General features: G+C 43.5%; 1 protein-coding gene across 1 annotated transcript; it reads right to left on the bottom strand.

Annotated features, from left to right (window-relative positions):
* Window positions 1-1692: 1692 nt before the first annotated feature.
* LOC134668764 (ER membrane protein complex subunit 8/9 homolog) lies at window positions 1693-18772 on the bottom strand. The gene is made up of 4 exons (XM_063526219.1): window positions 18456-18772; window positions 17675-17824; window positions 3030-3135; window positions 1693-2617 (listed from the first exon to the last, which is right to left on the bottom strand). Exons 1-4 carry the CDS (start codon window positions 18666-18668, stop codon window positions 2436-2438), a joined length of 651 nt encoding a protein of 216 aa, XP_063382289.1. The 5' UTR covers window positions 18669-18772; the 3' UTR covers window positions 1693-2435.
* Window positions 18773-19010: the final 238 nt, after the last annotated feature.

Genomic DNA, 19010 nt, shown 5'->3' with positions numbered 1-19010 from the left:
CGAATGTAGAGTAGGTACATTCCTACATAAAAAAATATACCCCCCATTTAGCGTCTTTCGAGCGTCGGCGTCTGGTCAGCGCTATGGAAAATGACGTCGCTGCGCAGTTGCGTCGACGTTGCGTCGAGCAGCGGCCATAGAGAGTTGTAGACGCCGACGCTCGAAAGACGCTAAATGTGGGGTGGCCCATAGGTGTAAGGTGTAAGAAATTCAATTTTTTGCCCAAGAACGTAGATAAAGATGCGTTCGAAACGTCCAATCGCTCGAAATGATTAAAATAATTTTAAAATGTTTGTCTCACGGGATTTTATAAGTACTCTAAGCGCCTGACAAATATTGAAGAGCATTCTTGTAAACCAAGTATGCGCTGAAGATTAAATCTTGTCAGGCGCTAACATTTCTCTCTTTGAAACGCTCACTTTGTTTTCGTAATCTCTGCTGTTAAACAGGCACATCGCTCCAAAACACGTACATTTATTTTTTGTTTTTAAAATTGTCATTTTGTAATAACAAAGTTAATATATAACAACCCGCTATTCATCCTATCTCAGGTGTCAGCAACAACAGTCGGTAGATGGCGCTCATCCCACCGTAAACTCGCCAACTGAGTTGAGTGGAAGTTTGGTTGAGCCTTGTTAATTACTCCGAGGGTTGAGCTACTGAAATCTGGGTTAAGGTACAAAATTCCGTGCGTACTATGTGACAATTTTTTGAAACGCTCTTAGCAAATGCCAGCTAGGGACGTTGAAGACCAGCATTTAGTTTGACAATGAGCTTATCCCACATTTTTAGGGTTTGTATATTTAATTAATTCACTCCAGCACTTGATTTTGTCAATCAAATGACATATATACATACATACACGGGACCCTATTACTAAGACTCCACTGTCCGTCTGTCACCAGGCTGTATCTCATCAACCGTGACAGCTAGGCAGTTGAAATTTTCACATATGTATTTCTGTTGCCGCTATAACACAAATACTAAAAACAGAATATAATAAATATTTAAATGGGGCTCCCATACAACAAACGTGAATTTTTTTGCGTAATGCTACCGGTACATTACGTATAATACACGCCAATAAATCCTATGCGCTTAGCGAAATTATAGTGACAGTAGATGGCGCTCATTGCAAACTCGCCAACAGGAACCAGTGACCAACTTTAACGCTGGTTCCCTGGCAGAGAGGGCGGTGTCTTATATGGGATGCAACATTAGCTGCATCCCATGAATGAATATAGGACACACCAGATTCGGCGGCAGAGATTGCCGCCAAAAATAAGCGACAGAAATACTCTGCCTTGGGAGCCACGTACGACCCCGTGCCCTGGTGCCCGTCGCCGTCGACAGCCGGGCCCTGGGAACGGGAGGCACGAGAGCTCTTCAAGGAGCTTGGCAAGCGCCTCAGAGAAAAGGGGAATGACCCCCGTTCTGAGTCTTGGCTTGTCCAACAGGTCTCCATCGCCATACAGCGGGGTAACGCTGCTAGTGTGATGGGGACCTTTGGACCCGGCATGGCTCAGAACGGGTTTTAGTTTCTTAAGTTTTATAGATACATAATATGTAAAATTTAATATATTTTTTTTTTACTTTAACCTTACTATTCAACAAAACGTTTGGTTTCTGGGGGCTCATTATATTAATCCTTTCAGAACAGGTGGTATAGGTAGGTATAATGAATGCAACAAATTGGTGGAACATCACTTTAATAACATATTTAATCAATACATACACATATTTACTCGTGCGAACAAAAATGTATTCAAATATATTCTATTATATTTTCTATAATTTACATAAATAACCTCACCTTAGCGTTAAGTTATAATATAACGTAAACAACCAAATACCAGAAAAAACTATTCTTAAACATAATTTACTATTTAGGTAGCTCCTTATATGTATGATTATTTTTATACTATATGAAATAGTAATTTAATAGTATAAAAATTTATAATGGGCTGATTGGAATGATATTAATAAATACAATTATTAATAGTGTTTTTGGGAATAAGTATAATCGCCATCAGATATGTCGGAGCGGCAGAGATGCTCAAAAATATCTGTACACGCCTGTACAAATATTTACACACCATTGTAAACACTTGTGAGCACCTCGGCCGCTCCGACATATCTGATGGCGAACTGTGCCACTTGGTATGATTAAATAAAGTTTTACTGTCATAGGGTTACAAAAATATATACCGTATTATAGGCTACTAAAAAATTTAAAAATTAGTAATTTTTAACTTTTACAATAATACTTATTAAATTTATAATAAGAAAACCTGTATTAGCTATCAATTTTCCTAACTGATGCAAAGTCAGAATTTCGTTGGTAGATACGTTTACTTATCACTTGAAAATCTACTCATGTACGAAATCCTACTCGGACACACTATCATTGTATCAAAATGCTAAGCTATCCGTTTCTATCGATAGTCCTTGTCCTTACAGTCGTCATTGCTCGCGTCGATACTGGCGACCAGCTTCTCGATGCCGAGGTTCGTCCAGTCCTGCGTGGCGTCGTCCAGGTAGTTGTCGAAGTCAACCAGCGCGCGCTGCACCTCGCTCTGCAGCAGCTGGGACACCGTCTCCAGCACGTACGGGGTTTCTGGAATAATTTTAATATTAATTATTCCTAAAATCCTAATTATAATGTGCATAAATGGTAATGGTAATGCCAGAAAATTGAAACAGCATTAATGGTCTTGTCAATGAAAGATCAATCAGTAAATAGAATAGCCCTAAAATCCCTTAGTTCGCTATTGTACTAATGATAGTAATGATGTGTGTTTCGACTTTCATCCTGTTTAGTTTTTTCTATTTTGTACAATAAAATGTACTACTACTACTATTACTACTAAATGCAGCAGCATATTATTATATTATATCAGAGAACAAATAGTAATACATATGTACAGAATTCTCTCTATGTGACAGACCATCAATGGTTGAAACCGGAGGGACATTCTCTGATAGACTGTTGCAATCTAAAAAAAGAAAAGAGAAATCGTTATACTTACGGAACAGCACTTTGGTGGCATCCTTGAGTTTCCACTTTCCCTCCACATACTTGTGAAGCTTGATGGCCGGGGTGTCCAAGTGCTGCACCATTTTCCTGTTGTCCACCTGAAAAGGTTTAATTACTTTAATTCAAAGCTGTGTCCCATCAAAACAATACATGTGAAATTGGGAGCCAAACTTAATTATTACGAATATGCATATTGTTTTACTTCACTGACAAGTTGTAAAGGTAATAGACCGGGAGATAGTGACACATTTTACTGGGTCATTTGTACCAGTATGGCGGTTCGTCAGGGGTCTAAGCATGTAATGAAGGAAAGAAAAATGATGGTCATAGCGCTGGTACCGGCGGCCCAATCGCGTGGGCGTTAGTCGAACGTGTCGGATAAAATACGAGTGTCGAACGATTTGTTCCACAAAAATCCTCGTATTATTCGATAGTCCATAAAAAAGAAGTAGACGGTAGCGTAATGCCATACTTCTCCGGTGTGACTTACAGCCCGCCATACTGAGGCGAACACGTTAATTTAAAAACAACAATTCAATCATTTGTGCCAAGCTAATTTTTGCACAGGTGATCATCGTCGAGCAGCCATTCATGGACATCACCATGCCATACTTTTCGGATGGTTCCAAATGGCCGCCATACCGCCGCAAAGGAGTTAATTTTTTTTTTATTGCTAAACGATTTGTACCAGTATTGCATTTAAAGTTTTGGAAAGTATTTGATAAAATGTGACCGTTATTATAATTGCCATACTTATAGTAGGGGGAAAAAGTGCTGCCATACTTGAAAAACTTATTTAATCGACACGTTTCAAAAATACGACTATGTATACGTAAAATAATTTTTTACAGCATGGCATCATCATATTCTGTTTGTTTGGATACAATTATACCTAAAAAAAATATTTCAGATTATAACTACGGGGCGGACGACTGTGAGACTTAAGCCAAGACTTAAAACAAAAAACAATTTTTTGACGATTTGTACCAGTATGGCATTTGGATTTTTGGAAATTGTATGATGCAATGTGACCATTATTATATTTGCCATACTTCTAATAGGGGGAAAAAGGGGCACCATACTTGAAATAAAAAAAAAATTGTACACATTTGCCACCTCCTACAGGTATGGCATTATGAGATTTCCATTTATGATCACACAGAAAGTCTTGAAAAAAAATTACAAGATGGTACAAATCGTTTAACAATAAAAAAAAATTAACTCCTTTGCGGCGGTATGGCGGCCATTTGGAACCATCCGAAAAGTATGGCATGGTGATGTCCATGAATGGCTGCTCGACGATGATCACCTGTGCAAAAATTAGCTTGGCACAAATGATTGAATTGTTGTTTTTAAATTAACGTGTTCGCCTCAGTATGGCGGGCTGTAAGTCACACCGGAGAAGTATGGCATTACGCTACCGTCTACTTCTTTTTTATGGACTATCGAATAATACGAGGATTTTTGTGGAACAAATCGTTCGACACACGTATTTTATCCGACACGTTCGACTAACGCCCACGCGATTGGGCCGCCGGTACCAGCGCTATGACCATCATTTTTTATTTCGTTCATTACGTACTTAGACCCCTGACGAACCGCCATACTGGTACAAATGACCCAGTAAAATGTGTCACTATCTCCCGGTCTATAATCAAATAAGTAGATAACTTAGGATAAATTAAACATTAGTTGCCATAGTAGCGTTACCTTTAATGATATTTACAGTACATATGGTCATATTTTTCCGCACTAGTGCGTAAAATAGCATTTTTCGTGCGATGTCAAAAGTTTAAAGGGCCATATGTACTGTAAAACGTTGTACGATACACGTGCGAATAGGTAATTCGCAACTCGTGTCGATTTAAAACACTCCCTTCGGTCGTGTTTTAATTTATCGCCACTCGTTTCGAATTTCCTCTTTTTCGCACTTGTATCGTAAATAACTATTTTAGAAGTCTTCAAAATGAAAAGGTCAGTTTTTCATATTATAAGCCAGATACTAAATAAACTGTTGTCCAGCTTTTGATTAAAATAACAGATTGGTCAGACAAACTGGGTGGTCAGATTGCAAACTGGGGCAAACAAACTTCAAAAATCCACCGGGCTTAAATTTTATTATTATTATTGTGTAAGCAGGCAGGCAGTTGTGACAACTGATATTGCCTGTATCCAGTAATCATTAATAGTTATCGTTGACAAGTAGATGTATTGATGTGTCTGTCTAATTTATTTTTAAATTGGTTCACATTTTGTGCTGAAACCACATCTTCGGGGAGTTTGTTCCAAGCCCTCACTACTCGGTTGCTCAGAAAGTGTTTGTATGGGTTACTGTGGGACCTATGCCTTTCTAACTTTAAGTGATGACCTCTCAGACGGGTGTTGTTGTTGCGCTTGAACATCTCATGAAAATCCTTGAGGTCATAGTGCCCAGACAGTATTTTGTATGTTTCTATTAGGTCTCCACGTTCTCTGCGGTGCTTAAGAGTAGTGAGCTTCAGTTCCTTCAGTCTCTCCTCATACGGCTTGTTCTTAAGTTGCCTTGGTAGTTTTGTGAAACTCCGTTGAACCTTCTCCAGCATATCTATGTCCTTGGCAAAGTAAGGACTCCAGGCTTGAAAAGCATATTCCAGTATGGGTCTGACATAGGTTTTGTAAATTTTTAACATCATTTCTGGTGTCAAGGTTTTGAAAGCTTTTCTAATGAGGTAAATCAGGCTTCTGGCTTTCTTTACCATTGTAGAGATGTGCTCTTCCCACTTTAGATCCTCTGAGATCTTAACGCCTAGGTCAGTTTGTGTTTTTACAGCCGTTAGTGGAGTGCCATCCAAGTTGTAAGTTAGGCGGGGGTTCCGATTTCCTATGTGAAGTATAGTACATTTGGCAGAATTCAGATTGATTAGCCATTCTTTAGACCAGCTTGCTAATGCATTCAGATCATCTTGTAGATGGCTGTAATCTACGAGTGGGTTAGCAAATAACTTGGTGTCATCCGCAAAAGTACTAATACTGCATTTTAGGCGACGCGGCAGGTCAACTGTATATAGTATGTAAAGCACGGGGCCCAAAACTGAACCCTGTGGTACTCCACTGTGTATCTCTCGTTGCCGTGACTTGGTTTCACCAACTCTAACTTTGAAGGTTCTATACTGTAGGAATGCAGTCCATCCATGCAGTCAAGCAGCTGATGGAGAAAAGTTCTGAATACAACCGGCCCCTGTGCATGGCCTTCGTAGATTACGAAAAGGCCTTCGACAGTGTCGAAGATTGGGCCGTGTTTGACTCTCTCCATCGCTGCTCGATTGACACTCGCTATGTGGATGTGCTCCGGGAGCTATATAGCTCGGCAACAATGCAAGTTCGGCTTCACAAACTCAGTAACCCAATATCCATCCAAAGGGGAGTGCGTCAAGGGGATACCATTTCACCCAAGCTTTTTACGGCGGTACTGGAAGACGTCATAAAAACGCTTGCATGGGACAAAACTGGTATCAATATCCATGGTGTCTTCTTGTCGCACCTGAGATTTGCCGACGACATTGTTTTGTTTGCCGAGACCCTGGAAGATCTCCAAAGCATGATTGAAAGCCTATACCATGCTTCTTTGAAAATAGGTCTTAAGATGAATATGTCCAAGACTAAGGTTATGACGAACATCTCTAGTAAATCGATTCCAACCATTATGGTTGGGAACGAAAGACTGGAGGTGGTCGAGCAATACTTGTATCTTGGACATATTCTATCATTTGACAAAACACACCAGCAGAAGGAGATCTCCAGGAGAATCCAGCTCGGTTGGGCGGCATTCAATAAATTAGCGGACATCCTGAAACCTGCTAACATTCCACAATGCCTGAAGACTCGCCTCTTTAACCAATGTGTCCTGCCCACCATGACCTATGGTGCCGAGACATGGACGCTCACTAAGGGGGCTGTGCATAAAATCCGCGTAGCACAGAGAGCCATGGAGCGCGCCATGCTCGGTATCAAGCTTCAAGATCGAGTAAGGAATGTCGAGATCCGTCGCCGCACCAAGGTGCATGACGTGGGTTTCGTCATTACCAAACTAAAATGGAATTGGGCAGGACATGTTGCTAGGCAGAGTGATGGCAGGTGGACTAAAATGTTAACAGAATGGTGGCCGCTTTCAAATGAAAGAAGCGCCTGGCGTCCGTTGGCTCGTTGGGTGGACGACATCCGGAAAATTGCGGGTCACTGCTGGATGAGATTAGCTCAGGACCGGGACAAGTGGCGTACTAGAAGAGAGGCCTATGCTCAGCAGTGGGCGATAAAGGGCTGATATGATGATACTGTAGGAAGGCCCTTATCCATAATAATAGTTTCCCACGGATTCCCAAATGTTCCAATTTGTGAAGTAGCCTCTCTGTGGGAACTTTGTCGAAGGCTTTTTCATAGTCAAGGTAAATGACATCAGTAGGGTCTCTCTTGTTAAAACTTTTACTCCAGGCAGAGAGGCAAGACAGCAAGTTAGAGACTGTGGAACGATGCGGGCAGAAACCATGCTGTTGGTCACCTATCACACAGTGCAGAGCAAGAAATTCTCTTATGTGTTTTACTAGAATTTTCTCCATAGCTTTGCATGCTACGCTAGTGAGGCTTATCGGCCTGTAGTTAGATGGTTCAAGCTTATCTCCTTTCTTGAATATTGGTGTCACGGTGGCTGTTTTCCATTGCTTAGGTAACGTGCCCGTATCATATGATGCCTGCATTATCTTGGCTAAAGGGCTGACCAAGGTATCGCACTTTTGCAGCAGTGTAACAGGAATATCATCCGGTCCTGGTACAGAATCTGTTTTCATTTCTTTAATGACTTGTTTAACTTTATCTGTAGAGAAGGTAATGTCTGCAATACACTCCTCAACTCTGAGGGATAGGTCTAGATGTGGCAGTTGACCGTGAGGTTCCAACTGAAAGACATCCTCAAACTGGTCCGCAAAAGCTTCAGCGATATCAGGGGCACAGGTTATGGTAAGTCCTTGTTTGTTTCTTAAGACGTTGGGTGTGCTGACCTTCGATGTTAATTGTTGGCGAATATAGGAGTAAAACCGCTTTGGGCCAGTATTTAACAAGTCTGTTTCATATTTTATGCGGCATGTTCTAATACGGTTTGTTAGCTTGTTATTTAGCTTCCGGTAGTCTTTATAAAATTCATCCAAGCCAGTTAGCACATATTTGTCCCAAAGCCCTATTTTCTGCTTTATCATATCTCGAATCTCTTTATTGATCCACGGCTTATCAGAAGTTTCATCATTTGTTTTAATTTTAGCCTGTGGTACATATTGGGCAACAGCATCCATCACTACAGTAAGAAATACATTGTACTGTTCTATGACGTTATTCACTGATTCTATACTTTGTGTTAACTTGCGTGAAATTGTCTCATTTAATTTATCGTAGTCCGCTCGGTTGTAGTTATATCGCAGTTGGCTATTGCTGCGAGGTGTCTTCGATTGCAACTGTATGGTAGCTTGCATGCAAGTGTGATCACTTTTACCAATAGGAGCTTGGTGGTCAATATTTGCTATTAGTATGTCATCATTTGTTAGGATAAGGTCTAGGCAGGATGGTTGGTTGCCTTGGCGAAATCTAGTGTCTTTATTAACCAGTTGATGGAAGTTCGTATCCTTGTACCATTGCACAAAGTTATCCTCTCTTGGTGTCAGGTATCCAGAGCTTTCTAATGGCCACTTTACTCCACCGTAATTAAAATCCCCCATGGCGATAAATAAATTCGACTCCGAAGCCACGCTCAGCGTATTAAGAAGGGTATTGTCTTGTTCAATCCTTGACTCATGTCCCCTATATACGCCACATAAGATGAATTTACAATCACCAACCTCCACGTCCAAAAATAGGCACTCAGCGTTTGTATGTTTTGTGTTGTACTTAGTGTTTAATTTTGTTTTCATTTTAATGTCCAATTTATTTGCAGCATATATTGCTACTCCACCACTACGTTTTTCAATCCGGTCGTCTCTATATAAGTCATAGCCTGGTATTTTTATCATCGAGTCGGGAATATTTGGTTTGAGCCATGTTTCTGTAATAATGATCAGGGTAGGTTTCAAGTTATTTACTCTAGCAATAAGTAGGTCTAGTTTGGTAGTAACAGATTGAATATTCGTGTAAAAAATAGTAACTGTAATAATAGGAGGTAAATGTACTCCAACTGTGGTGGCCTTATTGTTGGTGACCACAGTCGGAAGATTCTGGCTATTTCTGGTGTGAACTATTGGTTTTTTGCCGGTCTGGCGGCCAGTTGGGCGGTCTCTACGATTGCTGGATGGCTGTTTACGCCAAGTGCAAGCACCTTTCACATGTACCGTGTGCAATAATCGTAGGCCAATTTCCTAGAGGCTCAAGCGTAACTTAACTGGTATGTCACTACATTCATTATGGTGAAACTTCATATGGATGGATTCTATTTCCGCCCCAGGACGATTCAGAGCGTTGTAGCGAACGCACGTAGGTTACATTACTGCCGGGTTTGACGCTAGATTTGGCAGCAGCCATTGACCACGCCGCGTGTGTTTTCAGTGTATAGTTACTTCTAAGGATAGAAACCGTCGTATCACGATTGTTACGCATCAGGCGTAAGTGTACGGACGAATTAAGTGTAGGTTAACGTAAATTATACGCGTATGGGAAAATATCGAGTTTCTTTCCATCGCCACACCTACCCGAAACACCCAGGCCGGAGCGGCCAGGGTCCTCAGCAGCATCACAGCAGGCTTGGGAAGGCCTAGCTCCTACAGGACCACGCGAGGCGTCACACCGGAGCGGTGGAGGCGCTCCTCACAAGTAAACGAGCACCAAAGGAAAGAGAAGTATCTGAGCTCACGTCGGGAACCCGAGGCTACCCGACCACGACGTAGACATTTTTGGTGTTCCCATCAGAGGGGAGGAATTACAGCACGATATTATTGAAAGCCATCGTCATCAACGCGAGCACCGCAGCGGTACATCGCATTGGTAGCGTAATCATCGCTTCAAGGTACTCATCGTGTCAGCATTATTCATTTTTGCCGTTAAATTCAGTGGAAACGGAGCCCGGTGCGGTTGGGCATAGTGCGAAAAAATCAAATCAAATCGTAATAAAAGGGAAGGCGTCGGCCGCCATTTTCTTGCGTAGGCAACGGACGGGGACCGTACAGTGCGGAGTGCGGCCATCTTTAGCATAAGGACATTTCCGGTTCGCGGCAAACGTCAGTTTGGGACATTTAGGTTAGAATTATCTGTCAACGTCAAGTGTCGCCAATAGATTAATTAGGTTATCGTCAATATAAAATCCAACTTTAAGGTAAAGCCAAAGCCACCTAACTTGTAAACTGTTAGTCGAATAGTGTCACAAATTAGTGTCTTTCATTAATCGTAAAGTAAATTCACGTCATGTCGTTAAAGTCAATCAAGGTGCAGCTGCGCACCAAGTACCAAATGTTGACCGACTATGCTGGCACGGTCACATCACGACCTGACAGCATGGCCGCGTCGGTGGCGAAGCGGCACTTTGATCTTATTTATACTGAGTACGTCAAGGCCCACGAGTCACTGCTGGCCTACGAAGGTGAGCTCGAGGAGGAGGAACGACTTCAATACCAGGAGTGCTTCAGCGAGGTTAACCGGCTGCTGATCCAGCTAGACGAGGCGTCGGCTGGAGAGGCTGGCCAGTCACACACACCCCGTGGACAGGCAGAAACTACCGAACAGAATCAAGACCTTATACGAGGAGAGGTACGGTGGCAATCCGGAGGTGTTGCCCACTCTCACGCAGCTACTGGCGCTGTTGGAGGAGCAGTGCCGGGTTCAGCAAGCGGTCTCGCCAGCAGCGGTGGAGCAACCAACTGCGCAGCGTGGTTCCGCACCTGCACGAGGAAGAGCGGGGCCGTCGGGTCAAGCTACCAGGAAACCGGGACCGCCAGCGAGGGTCTTCGCCATCGAACAAGAGACCAATCAGGTGAATTCACCCCCTGTTCTTTGCTCATACTGCTCGAGTGACCAGCACAGCTTGTACAAATGCCCGAAGTTCCTTAACCTGGCGATTTCGGAGCGGAAGACCTGGGCTAGGAAGTCAGGCGCATGCTTCAGATGCCTGCGCAGTCACTATGCACGCGAGTGCATGCAGCGCAACTGGTGCGCACAGTGTGAGTCGTCCGCACACAACTCACTGCTGTGCGATGGTGGTGCAGCGGGGAGAGCCCCACCCATGGCAGTTGAAGCAGCTGTCCATCGGGTAAGGGTCATGCCGCTTGCCACGCCAAGCACGTCGAGAGCAGTCACGCTGCCGGAGCGGTGGCCGTCTCCCCAGCGACCGACTACATCTCCGCCGAGGGCTGCGAAGCCGCAGTCTCCCAAGCCGTCAGTACCAGACCAACCCCAAAGGAGGGAGACAGGGTCACCTCATAGTGCGCTTCAGCCGGCTCAGCTGATTCCCACCGGTCATATACCGAGGGCTAAGGTAGGCGCGCGTGTTCAAGCGGCGCAGCAGTCATTCCACTCATTGCGCTTCGGGACTCGGAGCAGTCCTGAGCCTGAACAATGAGATCAGGCCACTGTTGGTGCACCGGAGGAAAGACTACGAATGGCGCCAATTCGTGTCTCTCCTACAGCTGTGATCATGGTCAGATCAGGCAATGGGTCTTATGTTAAAGCTAGGGCTTTGCTTGACTCGGGAGCGGGGTGCTCCGTAGTGAAGAAATCATTTGTAGAAAGATTCAAAGTACACCAACAGTTTACTGGGAATAATATTTTTGGAGTAGGTGACATAAAGGTAAATGTGCCAGGCACGATTGCTAAGCTTGTATTCAAACCACGCGGGAAAACAGTGCCTATCATCAGTGTAGTAGCTACAGTCATGTACAAGGTTACGGGAAACATACCTTATTATGATACTGAGATCAGGACTCATTTGGATTCATCAAAACTTGAATTAGCTGACCCTGCCTTGGATAAATCGCAGGATGTGGACATCATTCTAGGAACGGATGTGCTCAATTATATATACACTGGTTCAAAGATACTCACTAACATTCCAGGTGTTGAGGCGTACGGCACCTGCTTCGGTCACGTGCTGATGGGGGCAACTTGGAATTACCCATCATCATTAACAACACCGACCGCCGGGACATCAGTAGAGGACTACGGCATCCATGCTACTCGGCTCGAGGACGTCCTAGAAAGGTTTTGGAGAGTGGAGCAGCCCCCCGAGGAGCGGCCGCAACACCCAGAACACCTCGAATGTGAAAGGTTGTATACCTCCACTACTCAACGTTTAGATAATGGCCAATTCATGGTGCGGTTGCCGCTGCGGGCAGACCGACCCAAGCTGGGCGAGTCTAGGGCTCTAGCCATGCGTAGACTGATTTCGTTGGAGGCCAGGCTGGCCAAGAATCCAGTATTTGCTGAAAAATATAAGGAATTCATGAGGGACTATGAGGCACTTGGTCATATGTCCAAATCAGACTTTAATTTCGAGAGCGAACACTATGTAATACCCCACCACGGAATTTTCAAAAAAGGATCCGAAAAGATCCGCGTCGTATATAACGCTGCAGCTAACTCAAGCACCGGCGTATCGCTCAATCAATGCCTTCACTCAGGCAAACCGCTTCAAAATGATATCACTCAAATATTGTTAAATTTCAGACGTCATCAAGTTGTCTTCACGACCGACATCAGAATGATGTTCCGGCAAACGTGGATACACCCCAGCGATAGGCGCTATCAGCTGATTCTGTGGCGCGAGGATCCGTCGCAGGATGTACAGGTATATGAGTTAAATACCAATACATACGGACTACGCTCCAGTCCTTTCATCGCGATAAGGACCTTACTTCGATTAGCTGATGACTGGGAAGCCCAGCATCCAGACTCACCGGCTGCTCATATCATGCGCAGAGATGTATATGTTGACGACATCCTCACTGGGGCTGATTCACTCACCGAGGCCCAAGAACTCAAATCAGAACTCATAGAACTCATGCAGAGCGCTGGATATGAGTTACGCAAATGGTCGTCTAACCGCAGAGAATTATTACAGGATCTTCCGCAGGAGCATTGTGAGATGCCTCGTCAGTTTGACTCTGACGACAAGAGTTTCATAAAGGTATTAGGGATACAGTGGAACCCCATGTCAGATTCCATGTCGTATCAACTCAACATACCGTTGGGCCAACCAACGACGAAACGTAGCATATTGAGTACCATAGCTAGACTGTATGACCCGTGTGGCTATTGCGCACCAATCATATTTAGATTCAAACTGTTTTTACAATCACTGTTCACAGATGGATTACAGTGGGATGAGCCACTGTCCCATACTCAAGACCTTCAATGGAATGAACTCATTCAAGATCTACATCACTTGAGTCAGCTACAGATCCCGCGGTGCGTCACTCTGCCCGGTGCGGTGTCACACTCCCTCCACGGTTTTGGAGATGCGTCGGAGCTCGGCTACGGAGCCTGCGTGTACCTCCGGACTGAGGACGCGTCAGGGAATGTACTAGTACGGTTAGTGATAGCTAAGACTCGCGTAGCGTCAAAGAGAGTCAAACAAACCATTCCGAAGAGCGAGTTAAATGCAGCCCACCTGGTTTATAAGTTATTAAACCACGTCGCAGCGGCATACGAGGAATCAGTTCAGATTGACAGCATAAATGCTTGGTCAGATTCCAGAATTGTGCTATGTTGGTTGAACACAAAGCCTCATGTGCTACAGACTTTTGAAGGTAACCGTGTTCAAGATATTCAACAGTCAACCCGACCTATGACATGGAGGTATGTCAGATCGGAGTCGAACCCTGCCGATGTCGCATCGCGGGGGGCTACGGCGAAGGACCTCATCGGGTTTCATCTTTGGTGGAACCCAGAATGGTTACTGACGAATGAGTCACAGTGGCCGACGATGCCGGTCACCATGTCACCAGATTTACCCGGATTCAAACAGTTACATCACATTACGCCGGCCGAGAAGTCATGGGAGGAGTTTCTGTTATCACGAGTCAGTTCGTTCAACAAGCTTATCAATGTGACGTCATACGTATTGCGATTTTGTAAGAACGTTCGTTTGCCGAAAGCGCAACGGAACGTTCGCCCTACGCTAACGATCGACGAAAATCGTGAGGCAATGAACCACTGGATTAAGTATGTTCAACTGGATGCTTACAGAGATGAAATCGTGTTATTGAAAGGAGGCAAGATTGTTTGCAAGTCACTTCAAAAACTCAGCGTTTTCGTAGATGAGAATCACTTCATTCGCGTCGGAGGGCGACTGCGGCATTCATGCTTACGTTACGATGCTAAGCATCCATACCTTCTACCTAAAGACCATAAATGGACTCAAATGTTGATGCAGCATTATCACCGTACCTATTGTCACGCTTCAACGAGCGCACTCATCAATATACTCCGACAACGTTACTGGATCCCGTCGGCGCGACGTGTGGTATCCCGCGTAATCAATAGCTGTATGTCATGTTTCAGATTCAACGCTTCAACGCAGGCCCCGTTTATGGCAGATTTTCCAGCGGACCGAGTCACGGCGGCTCGTGCCTTTTCAGGAGTAGCAACCGATTTTGCCGGTCCCTACTGGGTCAAAAGTAGTCACCTCAGAAATGCTAAATCACTCAAAGCTTATCTGTGTGTTTTCGTATGTTTAGGAACGAAAGCCGTACATCTTGAACTCGTCTCGTCGCTGAGCACCGAGGCCTTCATTGCGGCGTTCACACGGTTTGTCAGTCGACGAGGGCTGCCCGCCTTAGTCAGGAGCGATCAAGGTACAAATTTCAAAGGTGCTAGCTCATACCTCAAGGAGGTTAGTCAGTTCTTACTTGACAACGAAATTGTCCTCCAGGAGGAATTTCGTCGCCAAGGTGTCCGCTGGGAGTTCAATCCTCCTGGTGCCCCTCACATGTCAGGCTTGGTAGAAGCCGCAGTCAAGAGTAGCAAGAACCTACTCAAGCGTGAGTTAGGAGACCGCATACTGACCTTCGAGGGTCTTTCAACCGTCTTTTCCAAGGTAGAATCAGTGCTTAACTCACGGCCTCTGGTTCCTCTATCCGAGGACCCATGTGACTTGGAAGTACTCACTCCGGGCCACTTTCTTATAGGGCAACCATTGCTATCGGTACCTGAGTACCCGTGGAAAGACACTAATGTAGCATGTTTATCACATTTTCAGTCTTTACAAAAGATTTCACAAAACTTTTGGGCTAAATGGCATATTACTTACCTTAATAATTTGCAAACCAGACTCAAATGGTACAACCATGTTCCTAACATGGCTTTAAATGATTTAGTCTTAATCAAGGATGAAACTGCACCCCCTCTCCACTGGCGTAGAGGTAGAGTGATTCAATTATTTAAAGGTGCAGATGATATTGTACGATCAGTTAAATTAAAAACTCAGGGCGGCGACTTAATCCGGCCCGTTGTCAAATTGTGTAAATTACCTGTAGAGTGTACTTAACTGTATTAATTTATAAGTTATGGTTTGGTATTGTCACATGTTAACAACTTATGGTACCTACTGTTTAAATTGAATTTATTTACATATATCAAGATGAATCACTGATTTCTAATTGCAACTGTACTAGGTACTGTTTCTTTATAAGTATTTAGTTGTTTACTTGTTCTTTCATGTCACCACTTCGCTGTGGTCAATGTTTGCTAGTGCTGTAAGTTAGACTAGCTAATCAATTGTGCTTCAAGGTATCAGCTCAACTCTGGCCTCCCCCCCGCAGGAATGTTTACGCCAAGTGCAAGCACCTTTCACATGTACCGTGTGCAATAATCGTAGGCCAATTTCCTAGAGGCTCAAGCGTAACTTAACTGGTATGTCACTACATTCATTATGGTGAAACTTCATATGGATGGATTCTATTTCCGCCCCAGGACGATTCAGAGCGTTGTAGCGAACGCACGTAGGTTACATTACTGCCGGGTTTGACGCTAGATTTGGCAGCAGCCATTGACCACGCCGCGTGTGTTTTCAGTGTATAGTTACTTCTAAGGATAGAAACCGTCGTATCACGATTGTTACGCATCAGGCGTAAGTGTACGGACGAATTAAGTGTAGGTTAACGTAAATTATACGCGTATGGGAAAATATCGAGTTTCTTTCCATCGCCACACCTACCCGAAACACCCAGGCCGGAGCGGCCAGGGTCCTCAGCAGCATCACAGCAGGCTTGGGAAGGCCTAGCTCCTACAGGACCACGCGAGGCGTCACACCGGAGCGGTGGAGGCGCTCCTCACAAGTAAACGAGCACCAAAGGAAAGAGAAGTATCTGAGCTCACGTCGGGAACCCGAGGCTACCCGACCACGACGTAGACAATGGCCCTGGATGTACTTGATTGTGATCCCTGTTTCACCTTCGCTTATACGCCTGTTCAGCTCTTCTCTTAAATACTGAAGGTACTCTCTTTGCATGGGAGTAAGGTCGGCTTTCACGGACGTTGGTTTCGCTAGCCTTTTTTTGTTTTTGAGCACTTCAATTGCATCGCTTTTGCTACGTAATATGACCTTCAGTGGACGCGGAGTCGTGCGGCTGCTGGACTTAGCACCCAGGCGAAACGCTTTTATTCCAACACAGCTCACGTTCTTCGAGATGCTAGTTATCAAATTCGTAGTTTCACGCACATCATGTTCTTTCCTCTCTTCGGCTGTGTCACTCGTAGATTCTGGAATATCATAGATGATGATGTTGTTCGCCCGGTTCGATCTTTCTGTTATTTCACGAACAGCTGACTCCGTTTCCAGCATGCTTTGGCGCACGCGCAGCTTCTGCACTTCACCGGTCAGTTCGTCCAGTTTTTTCAGAATCATTGGCAACTGCGTTATTGACGATCTGCAGTCAGTGCAATAAAATGTCATAACTCGAGCAACAGTCTTTAGTTCAAGCACTCTAACTTCCGTGGGTGACAGGCCATGGCAGTCACTACAAAGGAGGTTCTTGCACAAATCACAATTAACTGATAGCTTTTTTTCATTTGGCGTCTTCTGACATTTCGAACATTTTCCCTGTGCTGATATGTTAGGACTTGCAACTTTCTTTCCGGACGATATTTTCAGACCGTCGCCCATTATTTTGGTAGATTTTAAAGTTTTTGTACTGGCAACACTAAGTGACAATTTGAGAAAAATATTGAGGGTAGACTTATAAATTTCAAATGCGTAATTTGTCAGTCACGGATATTTAGCACTATTATTGCTCAAATTTAATAGTTTTATACGTAGAAAACACTACCACAGTTTCCACCACTAATCACAAGCACATTGTAACAGTTTTTATAGGATAAAAGACACTTTTACTATTCAATTTCGTCTTAACTCGCGAGCAAGGTTTTACCCTGACAAGTGACTTTGACAGATTTTTTGCTAGGAGTAAAAGCCATTTAGAAAAAAAACATGGTTAACCCTTTTGTTTAAGGAAGTCAGAAATTATGTAAAATTGAACCCTACCACTTTGCAATTTCAAAATCATAGTGGGCTATATATTCCCACTGCCTTATAAAGGCTTAATCGTCCATCAAATTATTAAATAATACTGCCAATTGGTGGCCCTTGGGGCATACTTTAAGCAGTAAATATCCTGAAGTAACAGACGTGAAGCAACATACCACTACAAACACAGCAGACGGGAAGTGGTCTACTATCTTCTCAGCAATCTTCTGCCCCGGACACTTGTCCACCGAGTTGTCGTGGAAGTTTTCACATGCCGCATAATAGCCAGCAATAATGCGGTTACTGGCCTGTGCCATTGTTTCTATCTGAAATTTAAAAAAAAAATACTAAATAGCTTGGTGTGTTTTTCTTTATTAATTGTTTATAATAAGCAGTAGTTTTAACACTTTGACTACCGAGAACCCGCCTGGTAGGCACTCATAATGTTTGCTCAGATGCCGGACAACCCGCCCAGCGGGTTGTTTTGTATGCAGATATAGACGACCGGTTTCTGGGGTAGTGCACCGTTTTTTGCCCGGTTGCGAAAGTGTTAAAGGTAAATAAATAAATAGAATAAACAATTAAATTTACTTATACTTTGTACTAATCAACTGTGAGTAAATCAAACCTTAAGAAATCTAAAAACTTTTAGACTTCTACAAAATAAATGGGCAAAAGAATGTGCACAAAGAATAGTTAAATAAATAAGTTTACTACTGCTTCAATCAATCAATCAATAATAACCTAGAAATTACAGTGACAAGCTGAATTGATGACCCTTCATGACAGGAAACGTGATCCCATCCTAACTATGTGGGGCTCCCATGACCATATAGCACTAGTTATGACATATGTATCATTCTGATGTTCCTCCCAGTAAAAAACAAGAAGAAAACATTACTCCCTAAACCTAAAGTAAACCATGACATTACAGAGAATGTTAAATCGTCAAAATACCTGTGTGAGGGCAATTTCAGCCATAGGTGACAAATAATGGCTATGATGAAACAGGGGCACGGTGTCCACAATATCCAGGTCCTGGTTTTTTGCCCCATCGCGAATTTTTGTGGCGTCTGCCAGAAGCACCCCGTTTACTGCACAATGCGGGTATTTCGCTGCATGTAGTATGATCTTAGCGTAAGCTGTGGTCTCTAATGACACTTCGCCCATGATTGAGAATATAATAATATATATTTATGTGATCAAATATTATATATTTCTCGTATTTTTATGACGATATCCGATCCCGATTTTTTGGGATTTTTTAATGAAGTACACCACAGACTATAAAACCAAAGACGTCAAATTATACTGTCATGTCATATAATCACATAAATTTAAGCAGTTTTACATTTAACTTAAACAGCACGAATGTTGCAAGCAATTGCCAGTTTCCCCGCTTTGTGGTAAATTAAGAGAGATAAAAGAAGCACATAAAAAGGAATGACATTATTTGACCATTACTAACAACATTTTACAAAAATTTAACGTAAAAAATGTCCAAGATAACAG

Source organism: Cydia fagiglandana, chromosome 11, assembly GCF_963556715.1.
Source record: "Cydia fagiglandana chromosome 11, ilCydFagi1.1, whole genome shotgun sequence".
NCBI classification, from domain to species: Eukaryota; Metazoa; Arthropoda; class Insecta; order Lepidoptera; family Tortricidae; genus Cydia; species Cydia fagiglandana.
The sequence above is the reverse complement of the archived record's forward strand: the minus strand, read 5'-3'. Positions and strand labels throughout refer to the sequence as shown.